This window comes from Lacerta agilis, chromosome 6 (genome assembly GCF_009819535.1).
Source record: "Lacerta agilis isolate rLacAgi1 chromosome 6, rLacAgi1.pri, whole genome shotgun sequence".
NCBI classification, from domain to species: Eukaryota; Metazoa; Chordata; class Lepidosauria; order Squamata; family Lacertidae; genus Lacerta; species Lacerta agilis.
In genome coordinates this window covers 63,763,565-63,787,423 of record NC_046317.1, presented here as the reverse complement: position 1 = coordinate 63,787,423, position 23,859 = coordinate 63,763,565, and the positions used below count along the sequence as shown (strand labels likewise).

The 23,859-nt window shown below is 46.4% G+C and overlaps 1 protein-coding gene across 2 annotated transcripts; it reads right to left on the bottom strand.

Annotated features, from left to right (window-relative positions):
- Positions 1–3,314: 3,314 nt before the first annotated feature.
- Positions 3,315–22,227, bottom strand: ELF3 (E74 like ETS transcription factor 3). Of its 2 annotated transcripts, none has more exons than XM_033153100.1 (9): positions 22,131–22,227; positions 10,523–10,693; positions 8,434–8,655; positions 7,830–7,919; positions 7,591–7,713; positions 7,239–7,331; positions 5,991–6,101; positions 5,237–5,432; positions 3,315–4,117 (listed from the first exon to the last, which is right to left on the bottom strand). In XM_033153100.1, the coding sequence occupies exons 1-9, from the start codon at positions 22,198–22,200 to the stop codon at positions 4,006–4,008; spliced, it is 1,188 nt and encodes a 395-aa protein (XP_033008991.1). In that variant the 5' UTR covers positions 22,201–22,227; the 3' UTR covers positions 3,315–4,005. The 2 variants fall into 2 exon arrangements, with proteins under 2 accessions (XP_033008991.1, XP_033008992.1); XM_033153101.1 differs by lacking the exon at positions 22,131–22,227 and adding an exon at positions 12,122–12,267.
- Between the last annotated feature and the right edge of the window lie 1,632 nt (positions 22,228–23,859).

Sequence of the window (23,859 nt, the reverse complement as noted above, 5' to 3'; positions counted from 1 at the left end):
GTTAAGATCATTGCTGAGCCATGAAGCTCTCTGGATGACCTTGGGCCAGCCACTCTCTCTTTCTTTCTCCCAGCTCAACCTATCTCTCGGAGTCATAAAAGGATAACAAAGGGTGTGTCTGTGGACTGCGGACCTTGTAATCCACCTTGAACTTCTTGGAGGAGGGATGGGAAACAAAACTCTGTCATTGACTGGAAAACCTGGTTACATGTATTCAGGTGATTGGCAACTATCCCCTGGCAAAGTGATACAGCCGAAGTTTAATGCACTGTGTGTTGGTATTTCCCAAACCCATTCTCTGAAATCAGATTAAAGTCAGCAACAGGCCTCCTGTGCCAAATCTGTCCCTTTGAAGAGTGATGCCTGATTCCTTCATCTGATTAATCCAGAAATGAAAGAGAAGTTTGGAAGGAGAGGCAGCTGAAGCAACGGAACTAGTGTCGCATCCATACCATACGTTTAAAGTGCTATGATATCAATTTAAACAATCCCCCGAAGAATTATGGGAGATGTGGTTTGTTAAGGGTGCTGAGAGTTGTGAAGAGACTCCTATTTCTGCCCCAGAGGTACAGCTCCCAGACTGGTTTAACAATCATTCCCTCTTCACAGGAAACTCAAGTAATTGTAGCTTTGTGGGGGGAATAGGGGTCTCCCTAACAACACACTGTACCCTGAACACACTACAGCTCCCATAATTATCTGGGGGAAGCCACGGCCATTTATAGTTGTATCACATATTCCCACATATTCCCCAATCACCCACTTGGGTTTCAGCCCACCCATTTCTCAAAGCTATCGTGCAGTAAATACAGCTAGTTGCTGACCAGAGTCTTAAATTATCCTTCAGCCACAGCTAAACAGGGTGTGAAAAGTAGCTGCTATAGCAGTAACTCAAAAAGTTTCAATTGACACTAGGCAAATAACTCAGAAAGTTTCATTTGTCATTGGATTTAAAAGTTCATATTGGGTGTTAATGTTTGTTTTGCTGATGTAATTTTATTAAAAGTTGCTTGATGCTACCATGTTGACACTCTCACACCAAGACACCCTCTCTCCCTGCTTCAAATGTGTGCTTTAGTTTAAACACTGTTTTGGGAAGTTTGAGAGTTTTTGCACTGCCCCTGTTTGGAGTGGAGGGTGGGAGAAGGGCTGCCTCCCCCCCCCCAACCCAGGGGTCAGCAAACTTTTTCAGCAGGGGGCTGGTCCAATGTCCCTCAGACCTTGTGGGGGACCAGACTATATTTTGAAAAAAAGAAAACCTGAACAAATTCCTATGCCCCACAAATAACCCAGAGGTGCATTTTAAATAAAAGGACACATTCTACTCATGTACAAACAAAATAAAAAATAAAAAAAATTCCTTCCAGTAGCACCTTAGAGACCAACTAAGTTTGTTCTTGGTATGAGCTTTCGTGTGCATGCACACTTCTTCAGATACACTGAAACCTCTTTCAGAGAAGTTGCTGAATTGCAACTAATTACCAAACTTAAAACCATGGAGAGACCTGGTCTGAACAAAGACATTGGATTCTTATCTCATTATACATGACAAAGCTATCTTTAGCCATCTCACCCCTCTTTAGCCATCTCACCAAGAACAAACTTAGTTCTACGCATGTAAAAACACACTGCTTTCCAGACTGTCTGGGGGCCGGATTTAGAAGGCGATTGGGCTGGATCCACCACCACCCCCAGTTTGCCCTAACCTTTACATTACAAAGAAAGCCTTAAGTGTTTTGAATTCATGGCTGGCATTGACAAGGCTACTTAATCATGGGGGAGGGGGGGAGGGTAAACCGGGTAGTATCTATTCATGCCTCATTGATTCATCTCTTTACCTCCTCCCTCGATTATGAACAAAATGTGCCCTACGGTTGTTTGTCTTGAGAAACCCATGAAACTGGAATTATGACTCTTCATATCTTAAGTCCCTAAAACAGAAATAGTGGCAATTGTGTGTGCCTGAGTCATAAAATAAATTGGGTGGTTGTGTATTTCTGAGTCACAAGAGATGTTTTCTGAATGCTTAGCAGTGGAAATGGTATTGTGCAGTTTCTGAGGTAGTATTTGCATATCTGGACAGGAGTGGTGTAAATAACTTCTGTGTAGAGAACTTTTAAGACTGATGAGGCGAATAGAAAACTGCTGTTTGTTTAGACATGGGAAGCTCAGTCCCTCTAACCTCTCTCAGAGAATTTGGGTGTTCAAAGGGTACAAATGTGTGTGTGGCAGTGGGCGACTGGATGCCTACAGAATGGCACAAACTTCCAAGGAGAGAAGAGATGATAAAGCAGGCAGAACCTTACTCTACCCAACAGCCAAAATATGGTAGGTTGAATGGTTTTTGACAGAGGAATATTATTGCAACAGGGATTTTCTGCATGCAATGTATGTGCAGTATAATTGACCTATGTCTCCCTCCATTCAGTGATTTACCTTGCATAAAAGGATCTTTGAGTGCTCACTGCTGTGCTGCGTTTTCTAGAGACCAGAGAGAGCAGCTGTGGATTGTGGTAGCAAAGCAAGGACATCTGCTAGAATTTATGGTCCTTCGGACTGATTAACAGGACTTTTCATGTGTATTATTTCCTTACTTAACAAAGTAGGATAGGAATGGATTAAGGATAACGTTCTCTTGCACCTCTTGGAAAGGGACGGGGAAACTGTAGCCTGCCAGATGTTGTGAGACTTCAACTTCCAATAGCCCCAGCCATCGTGGCCAAAGGTCAGGAATGATGGGGATTTTAGTCCAGAAACATCTAGAGGGCTCCAAGTTTCCCCATCTGGGATCAGAGAGCTAGAACGTCTTTCAATGAGGGACATGTTTCTATGATGTGAACATGAGAGACACATGCTGGATAGAAGAAAAGGGTGTCCCTCTCTATCCAAGCCGGATGAACATCTATTCTCTTCCCTTATGAACATTTGTCAATATGCAGCAGAACACAGAGATTAAAAACCAACAAACAATGATTTATTGGTTAATTATTATTAAAAAGCAGGAGGCCTGTACATCACGCAGGGCTCTCCTGGAGTCACCGAGCGAGTACAACATCCTACAAACACTTTGATTTCAAAATAAAAGATTTCCTTTTTCATTCAGCCCAGCTGAATATTAGCAACAACAATCATTGGTTCTGAAAATGCCCAGTGCTTCCTGATACAATCACACAGCTTTAGTTATGAAAAAAATAGATATCTATGTACATTATATAAACACACTTACATATATCACATAAATTAAGAGTGAAAAGATGCAAATCATAGGAAAGGCTGCTGTGCTTTCTGGGAAGAAGACAACTTCTCCTCCCCCCCCCCAAATAATGTTTTGACTGGGGAAGAGCCAATGAAGAGGCTCCTGAACTCTGCCTTCCAATACAATGCGAAATCCACAATTATTGGAGTCCTACATTCAAAGACTGACCAGCTAAGTTCTGCCTGTTAAACAGGAACATTAGCCACCAACTAGTCTGCATCTGAGTGGGAAGCTTCACTTCCAATTACTACTTGAAACTGGGTATCAGCATTCCCATATTCTGAAGGCACAGTGGCACATCTTCCTTCCCTATGCACAGTTGGCCATGGCATTCTCTGTGAATCAGCAGACCGTTCGTTGAATGTCCTGTGAATGGCCCGCTTGGGACAAAGCAAATTGCAGAGAACACCCAGTTCCTCCTGCCTTGATGAGCTCTGTGCGGGGCAGCAGACAGCCAAAGGCGTTGTAATCCTATCCAGAGCCAAGATGTCAGCCAGAGTCCAATTGCAACAAAGTAATAATGGTTCACAATAACCTACTTGAGCCAAAATATCAGCTGTAATTACCTGAGCTCCCAGCTAGGAGCCAGAACACACACTTTGCCCCATAGAAGGGCTGGAGTCTAACACACACTGCTGGAGATAGCAGTTTAAGGGGCCCAGAGCCCACGTCAGTGCATATTGTGCTCAGAGCTGCTCCTCTGAGCAAGGATGGGCCATGTCCAAGTCCGTGTGTGGCTCTTGCAGCTCTTAGCTCCTGTCTTGAACCTCTTCCTCCTTCCACCCACTGGAGTTCTTCCCAAATTTGTACACCAGTCGCCGGCCATCCACTCGTTCGAGGATCTCCCGCTTGTAGTAATACCTGAGGGAAGGAAGGAAGGACAGTGTTAGGGCTACATTTTTTTAATATAAAAAAGTAAATATAAAAAAGCAGTCCTAGGAGAAACAAAGAGGACTAGGAACGTATTATAGTAGTTGTTTAGGGAAGCTTTTAATGTTTAATAGATTATTGTATTTTAACGTTCTGTTGGAAGCCACCCAGAGTGGCTGGGGTGGGTTATTTATAAATAAATAAATACTACTACTACTACTACTACTACTACTACTACTACTACAAGAAGGGTGAAATAATATAGTACACAATCAAATATGAGATTGCCTTGAACACAAAGCTCCAATCTTACTCCCATCACAGACCAGTGACATAGGAGGTAGTGACTTATTCATAGCTAACCAATAAAGCTTTGGAGCAGAGTGAGGATTTAGAGGCAAGGTTTCTGTCATCCAAATCAAAACACTCTTTTTGCACTCTCTTGTGCTCCCTGCCCCGTAGTGCCTGGGGCTCCCTCCCAAAACTTCTTCATGGTCCCACTTCTCTCTTCTTCAAACCTCTCCTCGGAGCCCACTTTGTGTGAAGCCGTCTGGGGTTAAACTTGCTCCTCGCTACCAAGGAACCTTTCTGCAGTCAGTGATGGGATTGATGGGAGTTGTAGCCCAAAACATCTGGAGGTCATCTGGCTGGCCAAGGCCGGCCTCCGGCAACCGCATTTGCTCAAGTTTCCATCCCTTGCTACCCCTGTGTCCATTTGCTGCCCTTGATCTCTCTAGCTCTGACTTTCCTCAATGCCAGAATTGCTTCTGGAGACTATAGTGCTACCTTCTTTGCTGTCCTTTCAGTGTCAGCCAGAGATCATAGTATTCCTCCAGACCTCTTTAGACATCGTTTCAGCCCTGCTATCTGTTTTAATTTGGTTTTAATTGTTTTTGTATTTCTATGAAAACTGCCCTGGGATGATGATGAGGAGGAGGAGGATTGAAGGGTGGGGTGGTTTTAAAATACCCACAAATCCAAGGATAGGCCCATCTCCCATCAGCCCTTGTCCATTGGCCATGCTGGCTGGGGCTGTTGACAGCTGGCAGTCCAACCACATCAGAAAAGCTCCAGGTTCTCTACTCCAGACTGAAATGCACAAGTACATACCTCATGGCTCTGCTCAGCTTCTCATAGGTCATGCTGCTGTTCTTTTTCTTTTGCCCCCAGAGCTGAGCCACTGCCTCGGAGCGCAGGAACTTGAAGATGCCTTCTCGTCGGTCTTCCCACTTCAACAGCCCCTCATTCATCTCTGGGTGAATTAGGATGTCCCGGATGAATTCCCATAGGTGGATCCCTCTTGGAGCTGGTCATGAAAAAAAGAGAGCAGGGAGGTCATATTATTCAAACTACCTGGAGGAACAGAACAGTCCCTAGCCTTTGAGGCCAACTGAATGCCAAACCAGGGCATAAATCAGTTTCCATGGCAATGTCACGGCACCAGAAACTTGGCTGTCCCTTTGAGAAGGCTGCACACCTCCCAAGGAGGTAGAATATTAGGCCAATAGCAGAGCTGGAGTCGGTCAGCCCTGCATCTGAGGAACTGTTATGAAGGGGGACATTTCAGTATGCATGAAGTTGATAAGCCGTATGACCCCTGTCGCCACTCAGGAGGAATAAAGGGCATTGGTTTGCAAGGAGCTGCAGTGCCTCTGGGACTGTCCTAATGGATTAGGTGCGAGAATCCTTGCCATGGAGCTGTCTTGTCAAGTGGTTACACAGCCCAGCAAGACATTTGTATGTTCCTACAGTGCCCTTAATCTGTGTGGTGGTGCAGAAGGTGTTGGGGGCAAAACACTTGGATAACATGCAATAGCAAAATATCCCAGAACAGTCCTTGCCCAAGTGGGAGAGATTCACTTACAGTGTTTGCTTTTCTTGGTCTCCAGGCAGTCTCTGCTGTCCTTGCTGACCTTCCTGGGCCGCCCCCTTTTCCGCTTCTTGAGATCTTCTTTCTTATATTCTGCATAGTCACCTGTAGAAAAGGGGAGGAGGAGGAGGACATGCTTAGCCTTATTCCCCCCCAAAGGACCTGAAGTGAGATTAAACAGGAGCACAGGAAACTGCTTTATACTGAGTCAGTGTGTTGGTCCATCTGGCTCAGTGTCTACACTGCCTGGCACCAGCTCTCCAGATATTCAGAGAGAACGTTTTTCCAAGCTCTACCTAGAGATAGCCAGGGACTGAACCTGGAACCTTCTTCCTGCAAAGCAGATGTTCTACCACTAAGCTTCTTCTAGATTGAAAGATCACAATTCTTAAACTGGAATCTCTCGGCACCCACCTTCAAAGGGGGAGTAGCACTTGAGAGCCAGAATTTCTAACAATGGATAAAATCATCTCTCTAAATCAGTTCTCTCTCTGGATGATACAAACCTGCAGTTCAAAACTGGGTTCTAACAATTTCTGCCTACAGAAGTCAAAACAAAATAAAATAAAAAATTCCTTCCAGTAGCACCTTAGAGACCAACTAAGTTTGTTCTTGGTATGAGCTTTCATGTGCTGAAGAAGTGTGCATGCACACGAAAGCTCATACCAAGAACAAACTTAGTTGGTCTCTAAGGTGCTACTGGAAGGAATTTTTTATTTTATTTTGTTTTGACTATGGCAGACCAACACGGCTACCTACCTGCCTACAGAAGTGTTTAACTTTATATCTCAGTTCTGTTGTAGTGATTGATTTCAGTCTACCCGGCTTTAGCATTAAAAAGCCACTTTGGGGGCCTTTTTGGCTGAACAGCAATGTATAAATGCTTCAGATAAATACATTTTTTTGCAATTAAGCTGTGTCAGGTCTACTCTGATTAATCTCCAAATTTGTCCCTTCTTTTGCAGAGTTAGGATTTTATTTTTTAAAACCCAATGCTATCCTTGCCAAGCCCAATATGCTACACACTCTCATTTCCCCTTTCAACATGAACTGTGCCCTACATCTCTCCACTGTTGTTTATGGTGGGTCAGTAATCTTTGTCTTCCATCTAACTATTTTGCCTTTGAAAATGCAAGCTGCTGCTTTGGTGAAGCTGCTAGAGCAAATGTGTGCACAAACACAAACAAACTTGTACTTTCCTAAAATCCAGACCTTCCACTGATAATCCCCTCTATATCTTACCATCAGAAAAGTGGCAGTGCTTCATGTCTATGGGGTCGAGATCTAGGTCACTTCCACCGGAGTCCTGAGACTGAGGGCTCTGAGACATCGTCCCTGAGAAAGGAAGAGAATGGAAGGTCAGCTTCTTCTAAGAGCCCTGAAGCCACCCATGTTCTAACTGTAATTGTGGGATTCAGCAAGTACCCTCAATGGGCACCCATTGGAATCTGAGAAAATATTAGGCCACTTTCATGCCATTCCATTTAAAGCATTATAATACCGCTTTAAGCAGCCCTGGCTTCCCACAAAGAATTATGGGAGCCGTAGTTTGTTACAGGTACCAAGAGAGAATTGGGGGAGGGAGGATCCATACCTGCTAGAGATGCTGAGCTGTCTGGTGACATGGCCCCAGAGATGTAGCCAAGGTCAGACTGGGAGAAAATGTTTGCTAACTTCATCTCTTCCAGGTAGTCCTGATTGTAGGAATTTCCCAGTTCTATGAATAAATAAAAGGGAGAAGTTGAGGGTTTAATGTGTGCACACAGAGAAAGAGAGAGCATAGGCAATTAACCACAAAGCAGAGCAAGCAAATACATATTTTCCCCCCCTCACCTAATGGGCTGGAGTCCAGAAGGGCCTCTTGAGAGACGTCTTCGCTCCTTAGCACAGACATGATCCAGCCAAGTTCATCCGGGACAGATGCTACAAGTGAGGGAGAAAAGTACATTCTTTGTGAATAACAAGACCAAGCGCTGCTCTGTGCTGCCCCTGCTTTCCTCCTAATTCAGGAACAAGCTAAAAGATACGTTCTCAGCCCTCGGTATTGGGGGCAAAATGGTGGCACTGGTTTACAGAGGACTGGGACCAGAAATATGGGAGTGCCCCTCCTGGTCAAGAGGGACCATTGGGCCATGGGATGCTACCTAGATAGAACTGCCACTCTTTTTCACAGGTCCTGCTCTTTTGGTTTGAGAAACAGCTGGACACACAGTCACTTAGCAAGCAGAGATTTTCCTGGCATGAGGAATGAAGAAAAAAAAAAGCTTGCCATTTGTAAATGTGGTGTGGCTGGTGTGAAAATGCGCAAGAGCGCCTGTTTTTCTGAAATCCTCTCTGCTTCAGCCAAGCACTGTGAGTTGATATGGTTCTAGCCTTGGGGACCAAATGCAATTCCCTCGAGTCCTTCTGCATCAAAGGAAGGGCACTCTGCACTTACTGATTTCATGCAGGCGGTCGTAGAGCTCATCACCAAGGGGCCCGAAGATGAGTCCCAGCTGGTCCCGCGTGTATTGGCAAAGCGTGTAGCCATCCATATTGCAGCAGGAGAAGTCGATGGCGCTGGCATCGTACTTGTTCTTCTCCACATGGTAGCTGATCCACTCCAGCACCTGAGCCCTGCTCCAGCAGTGTGGCATCTCGCCATACCATGTCGGCTTGCCTGCAGAGAGGGGGGGAGGGATGGAGAGATGGGGCTCAGTGGGGCAAGCGCCACATGGGATTCTGCTCGGCCAAGTCAGCCTCTGGAACACTCTTGCTGGCTGAACAGCACAGGGTGTGGCCGGTTCACTTACGCACAGCATTTATCTCGCTTAGTCACTGTGGTTGGGTTAACATGCACACCTGTCACCTGTTCCCTTATCTCTGGGCAGGCCCCTCCCCACTGGGGTGAGGTCATTTAGGACAACAGTTCTCTGCTCCCAGCTCAACCAGCCACGACTTCATTAGAATACTGTACTACAGCCAAGAACAGCAATGCATGCAGAGCTATTCTATGCCCCAGCGGCCATTCCCTTGCAAAACAGCCGCCCTTTGTAGCTTTTCACAGTCCCCTGAGTTTCACATAGTGCACCTTGTATAAAACTACTCAACTTTACTTCTCTACAAGGATTCAGCTCTGAAGGCCTCAGCCTCTGGTCTTCTGCAGGGTCTAATCTTTAAATAAGGCGAGTGGCAGTGTTATCAGTGTTATATGGCACACTTGGTGTTATATGGCACAATTCTATTGCTCAAAGCACTTCATGTAAATCAGAGGTAGGGATCCTGATAACCCTCCAGATGTTGGGACTCCAGCTCTTATCAGCATGCCCAATGGCCAGGGATGATAGGAGTCCAACAACAGCAGGAGGGCCACAGAGCCCCCACTGCCATGTGCATTGGTTAAGGGCAGGGGTAGACAACATGATGCCCTCCAAGTGTTGTTGGACTACAATTCCCATCAGCCCCAGCCAGCATGGCCAATGGGCAGGGTTGATGGGAGCTTGGGTTTTGTCCAACTGTTTTACAGGGAGTAAACCCACTGAAATTAATGGACCTAGGTTAGTCATACCTGTTAATTTCAAAGAGTCTACTTTAAGTAGAACTAATACTGGAGACATCTTGTGGAGGGCACCCCCATCACCCCATAGAATATCAGGGGTTCAACCTATATAAGTGGGGGTGAGATCACACTGGAAGGAGTCTCCAACCTCTACTCCAGTAGGTTTGCTGATAGACAATAATTGTTCATAAGTGTGCCAAGCAAACAAGGCCACATGTCTGAGGCAGACAGTCCTGACACCATTTTGACTTTCAAAACTGACCAAATGTTTACCAAATGTTTCTCTGCAAGGAGGGAGTGGGTGAGGGAACCTTCCCATTTTCTCAGAAATTAAATAATCACCATCTCAAAGGAATGGCCAGGCTACCCAGGAAAGGCAATCAGATATGACACTATCATATGAAGTGACAGACAGGAGGTAAACAACCCACTCAGATTTCTGCTGTAGACCACCTTTTTCTGTGATGTAGCTATGATGTATCTGGGGGAGTGGTCTTGGGTTACACCCCTTCTGTGATGTATGTGTGAGGTTTCGGGGGTGGGGCGGGAGTCCAAGGGGGAATTTTTTGAAATGTCTTTATAAGTGTTTGCACGCATGGTTCTGGTTCCCTCCCCCGCTCTCCTGTGTGTGGAGAGGTCAACCCTGTTGCAATAAAGATCAAGCTTACTAGCTGCTTTGCTTCTAATTATTCTCTGGTTGGCCTCTTGTTTTTTACTCCTGCCGATGGAGAACCTGCAAAGGACTTTACAAGGGCTCTTGTGTACCCCATAAGGGAATAAGGGCAGATTTTTGTTTATAACAGCACACATGACAGGTGGCCATCCAACATCTGCTTAAAAACCACCAAGGAATGAGAGTCCACCACCTCTTGTGGGAGATTGCTCCACTGTCAAAGAAGCTCTTAAGTTATTCCTGATGTTTAGTCTCCATTGTTCCCTATATATATATTGTACCCGCATCTTGCAGCAATAAGCTAGGGACACCTACCTGTTGTCTCTGTGGCCATCTGGGTGTTAGACAAAGTGAGAGAAAGGTTATCATCATCTCCAAGGTGGGTCAGTAGGTCTGGGTCGGGTGGTGCTTCTTCTGGCTGGTACATGGCGCTGAAGTAATTCGAGATGAGATTGCTGATTTCACAGGATCCTGCCATGGGATTTTCTGCCAGAAGAGTGGAATTGTTAGACTTGGGAATGGATCCAGCCGGCTCCACCAGCCCCATTCCTCCATGAGCTTGCTTTGATCAAACATGGCCTTTCCCTCCCACCCCTCCAATACACCTAGTTCCCAGCATACTGCTGCTCTTTCATATTCTCAACCGTCCTTCAAGTCCCTTGTGATTGGGATCTGTCCAAGACTCATGAATATCTGAGCCAGAATCCCAAAGTACAAAGCCAAAGCACAGATTTCTAACCAAGGAATTCCCACAATAGAATAGCATTTATTGTGTAGGTCCGTGGACCGCAGCGGAAGAATTCCCACAACAAATCAAAGTACGTTTCTAGTTCATTTTATCGTTCATTTTATTTATTTATTTTTAAATATCATTTCCCCACTGCCCACTGTTAAGTCTTTGGCTTGAAATAAAAAGGAACAGTCCCAATAACTTTGCTTTGGCAGGGAAATTACATCTCCCCCAAACTTAGCCGATACAGCAAAGGACAAAGAGACAAGAAACAGAGTTTTCATGCTTATTACTTTCACAAAGGTCCCCTGCCCATCAACCTTTAATCAGCCCTGGGACTCACAAGCACCTCCCAAGAAGCCCATTTTTAAAATTTGCTTTTTTGCCTTCTCTTTCCAGGCTTAGGCTGGAGCCATAAAGTCAATGTTGACTCTCAGGCTACTTCTAAAGCTCCCAGCTCCTGCTATTGTGTTGTGTCCAAGAAGCCCCTCGGCCCTTCACCAGCCCCCACTCGATGCTCCAGGCTATTGGAGAGAAAACTCTGTTGGCTCTATGAAAACAGCCTGTTCTGAATGAGAGCCTCACCTTAGCTGCCCATCCATTTATCATTCATCCCTGCCAATCCCCATGTCTCTCCCTCCCCATCTCAGCTTGGTCATGGATTGTAAGTCCTCTGAGCAGGATAGGGATCCCATCAGTTCTGCAAGCCGCACAGCAAAGTTGGAGGTATGCAACTAGTAAATTACAGTAGAAAACCAGTGAAAGCAAGTCAGCCCAGACTCAGCATGTCTTTCCTTTTCTTTTGCCAGAGAACTACAAACTGCCCAATGGATGGGCACTGGAGGCAAACGTTTTTCACTTTTCCAAGGCTTCAAAAAGCATAATAATTCCTTGGCTGGTCCTGACCAAGAAATCCATCTGGTCCACATTCTGTTTCCAGTGTTGGTCGGTCAGGTGCGTTTGGAAGCTCATAAGCAGAGCATGAAGGTGAAGGGCTTCCTATTTTTTTTTGGTCTCCATCAGTAACTTGGCGGTGGGGGCTGCTTCTTTTATTGGCAGCAACTTGATCAGCTAAGAAAGTGCACCACAGCAGCATCCTCAATGAGAGAACTGAGCTCAACACAGATCAGACGCAGCAACTCCACATCCATCCTCTCCCCCCTCACCCCCCCCATTTTACCTACCAGGCAAGTAACTCTGACAGCAGTTAATCAATCCACACAGTAGTAAGCTCCTAAGGCAGAGTCCTGGACGCTTCAGCTCCCGCTCACCTGTGCCCAGGTATTTGTGACTCCACTCCCTGTATGGCTCAGCCCCTCCCCATAGCTGTCCCTTTTATAGGGCGTTCTTCAGTAACCTGATCTCCACCTCTAGGGGAATTCCTAGAACAGGTACTCAGCTCCCGCCCCGGGAAATTTGCATAATATGTGCCACCTGGGACTCTGCCAACCTACCTTGACGGGAAATCTGGGCTGACAGTTTAATTATTACCAGAGAGCTGGCAGGGCCTGTGCCAGTTTCACCCAGGACGCTGTTTTTCTCCCTTTTCATATCACTAGTGTTTGTTTGCTCATCAAAGCAGATAAACCGGCCTGCTTCTCCCTCCCCTGCCAAGAATAGGCCCATATAAATGAGTCTGATGGGGGCAGTTGCCACCTGCTGTCCCATGGGGTGAAGGTGAAGCAAGTGTCATCCGTGGGTCAGAAACGGAATACGTTGTTTTCATATGGCCGGTAGACTCCACGCTCTTCTCTGTGACCACCCCCCCCCCCCCAGGATTTTGCTAGGGCTTTTGATGCAACATCATCAAAGCAACAATTCATGCATTTGCTTCAGTGGACTTTAGTCCACGAAAGCTTCCATCACAACAAATCTCTCCTGAAGGTGCCATGGGATTTCTTTGTTGGCTGCCTACAAGAAACTAACTGAAACCCTTTCCAAGTTAGGTCACTAGGAAGGCTGTCAACCTGTTCCCACCTACCGTGCAACAGACCCCTTTGAACTTAGCGGAGCTTACTTGTGAGCAAACTTGGGTAGGTTTGCACTGCAAGGCAACTGAAGTTAGCTTATATTCACCCCATTCCATTGTTTTGGGTGGCACACGACCTCCAATCCTGTCCATGTTTACGCAGAAGCAAGATAAGCATATGTAGAATTCATTATTAAGGCTGCTCACTAAAGACATAGTATGGGCTTTCTCCTCTGAAACTAATACATCAAGAAAGAAAGAAAGAAAGAAAGAAAGAAAGAAAGAAAGAAAGAAAGAAAGAAAGAAAGAAAGAAAGAAACGGGTAGAGCTCCATGGAGGAAGACTTTGAGATACATAAAAATTCTCTGATTTAGAGACAAAATTCAGAGAGGTATCTTTGGCTGCATCCAGTGTTCTCTTACCGATTTGAGAACTGGCGCACACACGACATTAGCCACAACCTGTCATTAATTATAAAATATATATTTCTTTATTACATTTATATACCACCTTTTTCTTCCAAGGATCTCGAGGTGGTGTACATGGTTCTCCTCCTCCCCATTTCATTTCATCCTCACAACAACCCTGTGAGGTAGGTTAGGCTAAGAGAAGGTGACTGGCCTGAGGTCACCTAGCGTGCTTCATGGCTGAGTGGGGATTTGAACCCTGCTCTCCCAGGTCCCTGTCCCAACGCTCTGACCGTTATGCCACTTTCCCCCAAACCAGCTTTGATCTGAGCAGAGAAAAAGAGTGACTTTGCTAAGTTTTAAGCTTTTGCTTCAACACAAACAAAAGAGTCTCGCGGCACCTTAAAGACAGGCAGATTTATTGTGGCATAGGCTTTTGTGATCTAGAGCCCAAGATGCCCCTGGACACAGGGTACCGACCGGGGCGCTCGTGGGCTTCCCAGAGGCTCCCTACTGTTGGGAACAGGATGCTGGTTTGCATGGACCTTTGTTCTGATTGAGCAAGGCTGTTATTATGATGTCAGTGCAGAAATACCAGCGTTGGGAGAGCACTGTGCTGTCCTCTGCTCTGCCACTGCCCTCTTCTGTTACTGGAGGCAAGACCTGAGGGAGTTTACACAAACTGCAGTAGGGGCATACTGCCTTACATGCCGATGTCTTCAGCAGAAGTGAGAAAGTGGAAGAGAGCTGTATGGAAAGCAAATAAACATACATCCTAGTCCAGGGGTCAGCAACCTTTTTCAGCTGTATGCTGGCCCATGTCCCTCAGACCATGTGGTGGGCTGGACTATATTTTTCTTGGGGGGGGGGGATGAACGAATTCCTATGCCCCACAAATAACCCAGAGATGCATTTTAAATAAAAGCACACATTCTACTCTTGTAAAAACATGCTGATTCCCGGACCGTCCACAGGCCGGATTTAGAAGGCGATTGGGTTTGGGGACCCCTGTCCTAGTCAATGTGGGTCTTTCCTTTTGCAACAACGCTGCTCACCCGGCCCCCCAAAAAACTTCAGCATCGCTCGCAAAAACCATTCATTGCCTTGCCAAGTTCAATGGCCCTCCTCCTTTCTGTACACAGCCCTGCCTTGCAGGTGTGTATCGAGGAGGGATTACTGTGCAAAGATTGTCAAGAGCTGGGCAGATCTCTCTTTCTCCCCTTTTCTAATTGCAGGATGGTTGTTGGTGCTTCCAGGTGGGTGAGCTGCTTATTCACAGCAGCTAACAGCTTCATGGAAACTTTAAGCGGGCCACCAACCTGCCTAGCTGGCTCAGCCACAGGCAACGGGCGCGTCATGCCTCATTGACGTCAACCTCTAGTACAAAGGCATTTCTGAGGAGGTTGCCTGGCACAGGGTTTGCCCCAGTACTCTCCTGCCACTTAGGGACAGTGGGGGAGTTGGGCAATTTGGGGCTTAAAGGTCCTGTAGTGGCCCTTTAGATGGCCATTGGTATTACTTCACCAACTTTGAAATGGGGTGAGCCAGCCTTGCTGCAATTGTGAGGGGCTCCAAGTCATTCTGCTGGGCTCTGGACATCTGCCCCCAAAGTCCTGATCAGATGCCACCATTGCTTAGGAGGCACCAGTTCAGGATGGCTCACTCTCCCACCTGACTCCAGCATCTCCCCTGACAAAATAGCACTTTGTGCAGGACCTGCTATGTGCTTTTGTGACTAAGACACAGTTCTTCTGCCTGTGTGGGGCTCCAAGCCAGCATAATTAAACCTAGGACCTCAGAGTGAAGTTGTGGGTAAATAAACGACAACAACAAGGGCAAAGAATGAATACATAAGTCACATGCACACACCCATTTTCCCCTAGCGGAGCTCCTGAACCTCTTTGGCAGCTGCACGGAAGGCAGAAATTCAGCAGGTCCAGCTTGTCAAGGGATGCTGATGGCAGAATAGAGGAAGCTTCGCTTACTGATTTTCTGTGGGTCATGTGGTTGCTATTAAGTCACAGGAGCCATTGGGGGTGGGTCCCTTTCAGCAGCCCAGCCTAGAGTCTTTGTAATATCTTTTCTCTGTAATTTCTTGCCCCAAAGACCAAACATTGACCTTGGTGTGGTGAGAGAAAGGAGGACAAAGAAGCTGAAAGAAGGCACTTAGGCTCCATTCCTAAACACATTAACTGTGCCTTCCTATACATAGGAGTTCAATAGAGCTTACTCCCAACTGAGTCTACAATCCTATACACAAATGCCTGCCTGAGAGCCCATCCCACTGAAGTCAATGGGACTTACTTTTGACTAGAGGATGGCACTATTATTTCCAAATGCCACTTGTTTTCATTGTAGCCAATCACTAAGTAAATATGCTTAGGATCATAGTCCTATTAAGGCTTATCTCAGAGGTTTTCTCATGGCTTAGTCAGGCTTATCCCAATGGTTTTACCATGGGGAAATTATTCCTGAACAATTGCAGCTAACCAGGCAGGCTCAGAAAAGAAGGGTGTGTGTGGCTGTCGTCTTAAGGGATCATAGCACCTTAAATGTATGGTGCGAATGGGGCCTGGGTCTATGACACCCAGGACCATGTTTTCTTTGAAAGAATTAACCCATGATTTTCAAATGGCAGGACTAGTTTGGGTTTTAGATTCACATGATTTTTGAAATGAGACAGAAAATAATGAATAATCAATATTAATCATTTTAATAAATTCTAAAATTCTAAAAGACTTAATCTTTTAAGTTTTGCACCACAGGAATTACATTTATAATGTAAACTTATTTATGAATTATCTACTTGTACAATAGACTATTTTTTTCACAGGACATAGTTTTGACAGTCCCTGCGACAGTGCTGCCCATACCTCAGTGGCTGAGCACATGATCCACAAATTCCAGCTGGACAACTCTAGGAAAGGGCTGGGAAAGGTGTCTATCCAAACCCTGAATAACTGCAACCAGTGATTCTCCAGTGATGGATCAGATCTATCATTTGATGAGCAGGAGGGGAGCAATAGCCCTCCTCCTGAGATGATCTGCAAGGGGCAGCTGGGGCAGCAGCTGCATGTGCCTCTGCGCATGTATGTCCTAAGGGTGGTGTGTGCACAAGTGCAATTGTGGGTGGATGTGAGGTGGCCACCCCCCACCACTGGCATGCAGCCCTCAGATTGGCTAAAGGTGGGTGTGGTCCTCAGGCAAAAAAACAAAAAAAAAATTGAGCATTCCTAATGTGGGTCATTGTCGCGGTCACTCTCTCAGACCTGAGCAGCACCCCCGGACGTTTAACGGTCTATTGGTAACTGCCCCAACGACATATGGTTTCTCCGCTGCCACCAGCCAGTATTCACTCTGGCAATGAATAACTCACTTCAGATTCAGATTTCGGTGAAAATAAAACATAAGTTTCTTTATTGTTTGTACAAAGCGTAATGGTTTCAAATGACTTGGTAAAACGTTTAATATAACTGTATGGTTATTCAGATAGGTATATTTCAACTCTCAACCTAGTATTCCAATAACTATCCCTAATGCCTCCTGTTTATTATTCACTCTGCTCTAGCTCTGATCATTGGCTCTATCTCCCTCTATCCCTTTGACTCAACTCAACTCAACTGACTGACTTCTAACCTCTAACTGCCTTTTCTATCCTCTCTAACTGCCATCCTTCCACACTCTAATTGCCTGGAGAGTTCCCATTGGCCAATCTCCTCCCTGCCAAGTTAACCCTTGGAGAACCTTTAGGGGTGAACGCCACAGTCATTAGTTAATAAAAGGAAGCAGTGGGCCCTCAATTGTATGTTCAAGATGGTGAGCACAGGCGCCAACTGAAAGGGGCCCAGGTCCCTTCAGGCCCCACATAAATATTAGCAGCGGCACAATGGTGGGGGGTGAGGTGGGGGCCGGTTCCGTCACCTAAATGGCTCCACCTTGCCTCATGCACCAGCTACCCCTGCAGAGAGGCCAACAGTAGGTGGAGTGAAGGCAGAGCGAACTCATGTTGAGTCCTACAAAGGCAACACCAAGTCTATGGAGGAATAAACCAGGAGTAGACCCTGGGATGAGCCACAGCTCAATGGTAGGGCATCTGCTTTGTATGCACAAGGCCCCAGGTTCTATCCCCAGCATCTCTAAGCAGGGCTGAGATAACCTTGCCTGAAACCCTGGAGAGCCACTGCCAGCCAGTGTAGACACTACTGGGCTTGATGGACCAATGGTCTGACTCAGCCTAAAGCAGCTTCCTTTATGCCTAGATCAGGCAGGCAGGCAGGCAGGGGCCGGCTGAGGGCAGACTAAGGTTGGTGGGGTAGGGCCCCCTTTTCCCTAATGGACCAGCCTCCGCTAGGGAAACTGCTCGGAAATCAGGGAGGCACAGGAATCGGACAGCTCCCTAGCAAGCTGTAGAACTGCTCCACAGTCAGATTTGCAGGCAAATCTCAGGAGGCGGCATCTTCTAGACATGCACCCAAGACAAAGAATTTGCCTTTGACCTTGTTTGCCTGGCTTCCTCCCTATGGGACATTTTCTCCGCCCATGTGCTGGGCAGGAGTGCAAAGAGAGCCTGGCAATGATGCACCCAAGAAGCTTTGCATGGGCAGGGAACAGCCTAGGCTGCCTGGAAAGGACACTGCAAGAAAGTCTAGAACTGCTGCAATACCCACCAGCCACTTCTGGTTCCTTCCAGGTGTGAAGGACTTAATTGAACCATAAACATCCAGGGGGTTGACGACACTCTGATGTTCATCAGTTACTTACCCAAAGAAGAAATGCCCTCCCCCTTGAGAACCCAGTTTGCTGAGGAAACAGGTGCTCCATTCAAAGCAAAGTTAGACATGACTGTCCTCTAGTGGCCAGTATAGATTGCAAGAGACCATGTTCCCTTTATGCTCATAATTGTAACAAAAAAAAAGGAGATTGAAAATAAATTGCAAATGACAACTGTCCTGTATTTGGTGACGGTGATCAGATTGCCACTGTAACAGATACTGATATTTCTATTGAGAATAAGAGTAGTGAGGAACAGGGAAGAAATACCAGCAGCATGCACAAATTTATCCCTTGGAAACTCTAGCTATGCTGATTACTTATTGCATTACATTCACTGTAAATAATTATTTCATTATTGTATTACATCCACTGCTCTGCTTTCTTTTGCCCACCACTGGCAAGTGCCCCCCCCAAAAAAGGTATCCTACGAGGGGATGTAGGCAGAAAAAAAGTTCCCCACTCCTGCATCTCTACCCACTGCTTAAAGAGCTTCCTGTGGGCAGGAGCTCTGTGGCCCTTTTCCTTGTCATTCTGCAAAATCACTATTGCGAGGGAGGGAGATAGGGCCCTTGTCACTGTGCCTTTGAGTAAGAAATAACATGTGGCAAGCCAGGCCCCCCAAAGAAACCTGGAGGGAATTACTGCCTTCAGTGGTGTATTTCAACTCCATAAGACCGCAAGCTTTACATTTCCATTATTTTGGAACTATGGATGGCAACACTAGATAGGAAATCTAAGCTGAAGGTCCTGCCATTGCAACGTGACAGCTCTTCTCTGCTGTGGATGGCACAGAACCATAGAATTTCAGGGTTGGAAGGGACCACGAGGGTCATCTGGTCCAAACCCCTGCAATGCAGGAATCTTTTGCCCAACGTGGGGCTCGAACACACAACCCTGAGATTAAGAGTCTCGTGCACTACTGGCTGAGCTATCCAGGGGCACGAAGGATGCTCCTTTCACCTGGGTGACCAGATGGCACCAACATGTAGAAAAAGGGGAGATTTGTAACACGCAGAAGCTGGAAGGGCCTCTGTAACTGGCATTTTTACCCAATAAAGCATGTGTCTACGGGGCTCCCCCTATCTTCTCTCACTGCAACTAATTGTAGCTGTAGGGGTGCATGTGGGGTGTGTGCAGCTCCCCCTCATCATCTTTATGCCCCTGGGCTTACTTGAAGAGAAGGCACTTTTCACATGCATATCACAACATAGTCATAATCTGGGAATTAAAATAATGTTTCAATCCTATGCATGCTTACTTGAACGTTAGCTCCATCCAAATCCATAGGTCTAACTTCAGAGAAAATGTTTTAAGATGGGAGTGTTAAAATGAAACAAATCATTAGTTCTCTTCCAGAAGTCTAACATGTGGGGCAATGCTGGCAACACATCCTGAAATTCACTTTGCCCCTTCTGTGCAGCTCAGGGTACTCACAGCCCATCTATTGGCACCCAATGGCTATGTGGCCTATTCTATGGGGGTGGGATGTTGCAGTTGCCTAGCAATCACGTTCTACTTTTGCGGGGATTGCTGACGAGGTGCCCTTTGGTTGTTGTTGGACCCCATTTCCCACCAGCCCCAGCCAGCATGAACAATGGTGAGGGGATGATGGGAGTTGTAGTCCAATGATAACTGGAGGGCATGATTGCTACCGAGTCATTTGGTATTGTTTGTTGTATGGTGGGGGTCTATGGAGCAACCCTCGTGGCACAAATTATCCAGCAGTCATCACAGACCCCTTCATGCTCCACTGTGGCCTTGGGCTCTTATTTGTGGCACCAAAGTATTGTTGCCAAACCTGACAACAAGGCTGCTCTGCAGGGTGGCTCCAACGGATCCTATGGCTCAGTGACTCCCAAAGCATTTTGTTCAATTACATCAAAGCATTTTGTTCAATCACATCAGTGAGATTGCAGTCAAAACAAACTGTCTCTGCAGGTAGAACCTGAACGACCAGCTCAGAATGCACCTGATATGCCAGTGCAGATTTGGGTCATTTCTGCAAGATTCATTTGAGGAAAAGGGGACTATACAGAGCAAAACCAGGGCAAGAGACTGGTCATTGCCTCAATATGCAGCGATTCCTTACTGCGGAGTTCGGTTTTGGCCCAGTCACTCATAAGCATTAGCTGTTTGTGTATATAGACATTTACCTCATAATCTAAATATTCATAATCTTCTAACCACTTAAGCATTGAAGATTGAAACAATCTTTCAGACTTGCAACTGCTTACTGTGCATTCATTTGGCCTGAGCTCCACGGGCTCTTATTTCTGCTGCCATACAGCCAAAAATCAGCCCCACGTTAGCCTCCCCTGAGCCATTTCTATGCCACATATGTTTAGTAGCCAAAGAAACAATTGGTTGGTGGGCCCATATGCTCACTTTCTTGCCATGCATTTGCCACAGGTGTCACATGGCTCTAAAGCAGAATTGCCCTCATGCTGATCTGATCTGTACCCTCCAAAATCAGCCGTCATAACTTACAGAAGTTTTACCTTGACTTAGAAACAAACTGTGGCTCGGGACATGCTTGTGTGGTCTTTGTGTTGGCATTATGCTGGATTTCTGATGTTGGCTTGCCAATGACATGGAACTGCTAGTTTTAATAATATGGGAATCTCTGGCCTCTCCACTTTCTCAGGCCAAAAAAGGCTGTAAAACATTGAAAGCAATTGCTGGAATGCAATAAACGCACCATAAGAAAATATGGAGCGGGGGCCAGGCCTGCACACAGAAAGGGCAAGGTGCGTTCTGGGATAGAGGGTGAGGTTTATCATTTGTGATTTTTGGAACTGCAGATTACTAGAAGCAAGCAGTGCCAAATCCCCTTCCCCAAAGCATCTGCATTTGTATTAGGCCTTTGCCATTTCAGTTTCTACATATACTGACTGATCGCTCATCAGGAATAAGCGACACACAGAGCAAGGAAACCTCAGTCTTGAGCTACGTCAGACTTCAGGTTTGCAGCAACTTTTGCTTTGTTTTAAAAAGAGAACCCTGAGATCCACAAGCAGATACGAAAGAGCAACTTGGGAGGGAGGCAAATGCAATATTCAGTGACTGAGCACATCTGAACACATTCTTGGCCTAAGAATTTGTCTTTTGAATACCAGCTTTCACACAAGAAAGCCACTGTTGGCTTTCCCCAAAGTTCTCTCTGCTACAAATCACCCACAGAAGCACCAGGAGATTCAGATCTACCTTCTGCCCTCCCCCAGCTAGAGAAAGTCTCTGCCTCTCTTAAGCAATGTATCGCCACCTGCTGCACCGAATGGAAATAAGCCACTATGCACTAAAGCTAAACCAACCCACTTATGAGTCATACCACTTATTGTTCAGTCCCCATTTTAGCCACTGCTAGTCTAGACAGAAGTAGTCCAGTCATGGGACTATATATCTAACAGCAGCTTAAAAGGACAGAACACAAGCTTCGCCTAGTCAAACATTGCACCGACCAACAAGTAAACCTCCAGGTCTCTTGCATTTTAATGTCTAATAATTGACAGTCCATAGGAAGCTGCCATATACTGAATCACACCTTTGGTCCATCTAGCTCAGCATGGTCTACACAGGACCATCAGGATTTCTCCAGGATTTCAGACAAGGGGTCTCTCCTAGCCGTACAGTTGGTGCCTCAGGTTACATACACTTCAGGTTACATACTCCGCTAACCCAGAAATAATGCTTCAGGTTAAGAACTTTGCTTCAGGATAAAAACAGAAATTGTGCTCTGGCGGTGCAGCGGCAGCGGCAGGCCCCATTAGCTAAAGTGGTGCTGCAGGTTAAGAACAGTTTCAGGTTAAGAACGGACCTCCAGAACGAATTAAGTTCTTAACCTGAGGTAACACCGTACCTGGAAATGCCGTAGATTGAACCTGGGACCTTCTGCATGCAAAGCAGAGGCTCTGACAATGAGCTATGACCCTTCCCCATGGCTGTGCATAGCAGTCGTGTAAGAAACCCTTTAGAAACGCTGACCCGTTGCTCACATTTACGTTCAAAGGTTATGGGCCAGACCGAGTCAAGTTTCCCTTTTCTTACCCAATCGTTTGCCTGCTTCTTCACTACTGCTGTCTCTCTCTGGATCCATTTTGGCTACCGACAGCTTCATCTAGCAGTCCAGTCCTCCCATAGCAAAAGCAGAAGCCCCAAGAAACTAAGCTGCGTAGTAGACACAAGAAGCTGCTCACAGGGAAAAAGAGCTGAAGCAGCCTTGCTCCGTTGCACAAGGAGGTACCTTCCTGTCTGGTGCTAGCTGACTGCGATAGCAACCGAGAGCTACAGACAGAAGAGGAAAACCACAAGAGGCAAGTGGCCCACCCAACATGTGGTCACCAGCTAATGGTTAGGAACAGGGGCGGAGGCAGCGGCAGGGGAAAGGAGATAGATACAGTACTGTGCTGCAAAGCTCAACAATAACCTGCATAACGGGAAGGCACAATCGCTTACGCCGGAACTGCAAGAGAGAAATAGGGAGGAATGAGAGAGGATATGGGATGAAGGGCAGTGAGATTGTGTGTGTGGCAGTTTTAGGCCTCTAGTGAGGGGAGAAATGCTGGAGAGGAGGGGGAATCGGGGAAGGGGCAGGTGGAGGTACGGTAGCTGGGGCTAAAGGAGGTATTAACTGTGCTGCAGAGGAGCAAGAGGGTGCATTGAGAGGAAAGAAGGGGAATGTGTGTGGGGGGGGGAGTAAATGGTTGAGGGGGGTATAAAGAGCTGTGGAAGAGGAGGGGCACTTTTAGGCCACTGCTGTGGAGATTTCACTCAGGCTGACTGTGGCGCTGCCCTAGAATAATTCTGTGCCCCCACCGCCCTCTATATCAACTGATAACAGAAGAATGGAATAATGGATAATTGAGAACGGAAGCCTCATTCCTCTACTGGTTTCTAGCCATCTTCTCAAATGAGCCAAACCACACTTTTGAACTCCAGCAGCAAACCATTGCTATGGTGAGGGCCCCATGACCCGACGTCGCCAGGGTAGAAACAGAGTAAGCACACGAGCACAACATACGGTGTGTGTAAGCATTTCACTTGAGTGCCTGGCCCCTCAGAAGCAGCAGCAGCAGTCTCACCTCCCCCTTTCTGAACTGAGGAAACATAATTTTACGCGGAAGAGGAGCACAGCACATTAACAAGAGGTAGGATACGACTACGGCAGCCGGCAGCCCAATCACAACGTGTGTGTGCAGTCTTGTTTCTTTCTGAGCTGTGAGGTTTTTTTTAATTGTTAATTTATTATTTGTACCCCCGCCCATCTGGCTGAGTTTCCCCAGCCACTCTAGGGACAGGACGGGCATCTACTTCTGTTGCAGTCTGAGCTGTCTGCAGGGATGCTTTTGCATCTTGCTTGTTTTTGAGAAGCATAATTATATCATCAGGGAGCGTGAAAGAGAATGTGGTCTGTGGTCTGAGCCTCAGATGACAAGGTATCATCATGACGTAAAAAAAAAACCCGTACATCGGATTGCAAGGGTAGGAGTATGTTGGCTCCATGGTTGGCCACTTGCTCATGCCTTGCCTGCGCCCCTTTCTGTTTAAAAAATTACACACACACTTTTGTGGGAATAGGAAAGGGTAGAAAAGGTGTGGCTGCCCATCCCTGGCCTTCTCTTCGTGTTGCTGCCTTCCTTGGAAACTTGCAGGGCTCATGTACCTTAAGAAAAAAAACATTTTTATGCAGGGTTGCTGGATGTGAATTAGGGAATCGGGGCTGGATTTTTAAAAGAAGGAATCAATGTTTACACTAAAATTCCTTCCTTCCTTCTTC

Excerpts from the sequence above, each read along its gene's own strand:
- ELF3 (XM_033153100.1), bottom strand. The coding sequence starts at position 22,200 with ATGAAGCTGTCGGTAGCCAAAATGGATCCAGAGAGAGACAGCAGTAGT. Across the intron at positions 10,694-22,130 it reads AGAAGCAGGCAAACGATTGG|AAAATCCCATGGCAGGATCC; the intron begins GTAAGAAAAGGG and ends CTCTTCTGGCAG. Across the intron at positions 4,118-5,236 it reads AAGCTGAGCAGAGCCATGAG|GTATTACTACAAGCGGGAGA; the intron begins GTATGTACTTGT and ends TCCTTCCCTCAG.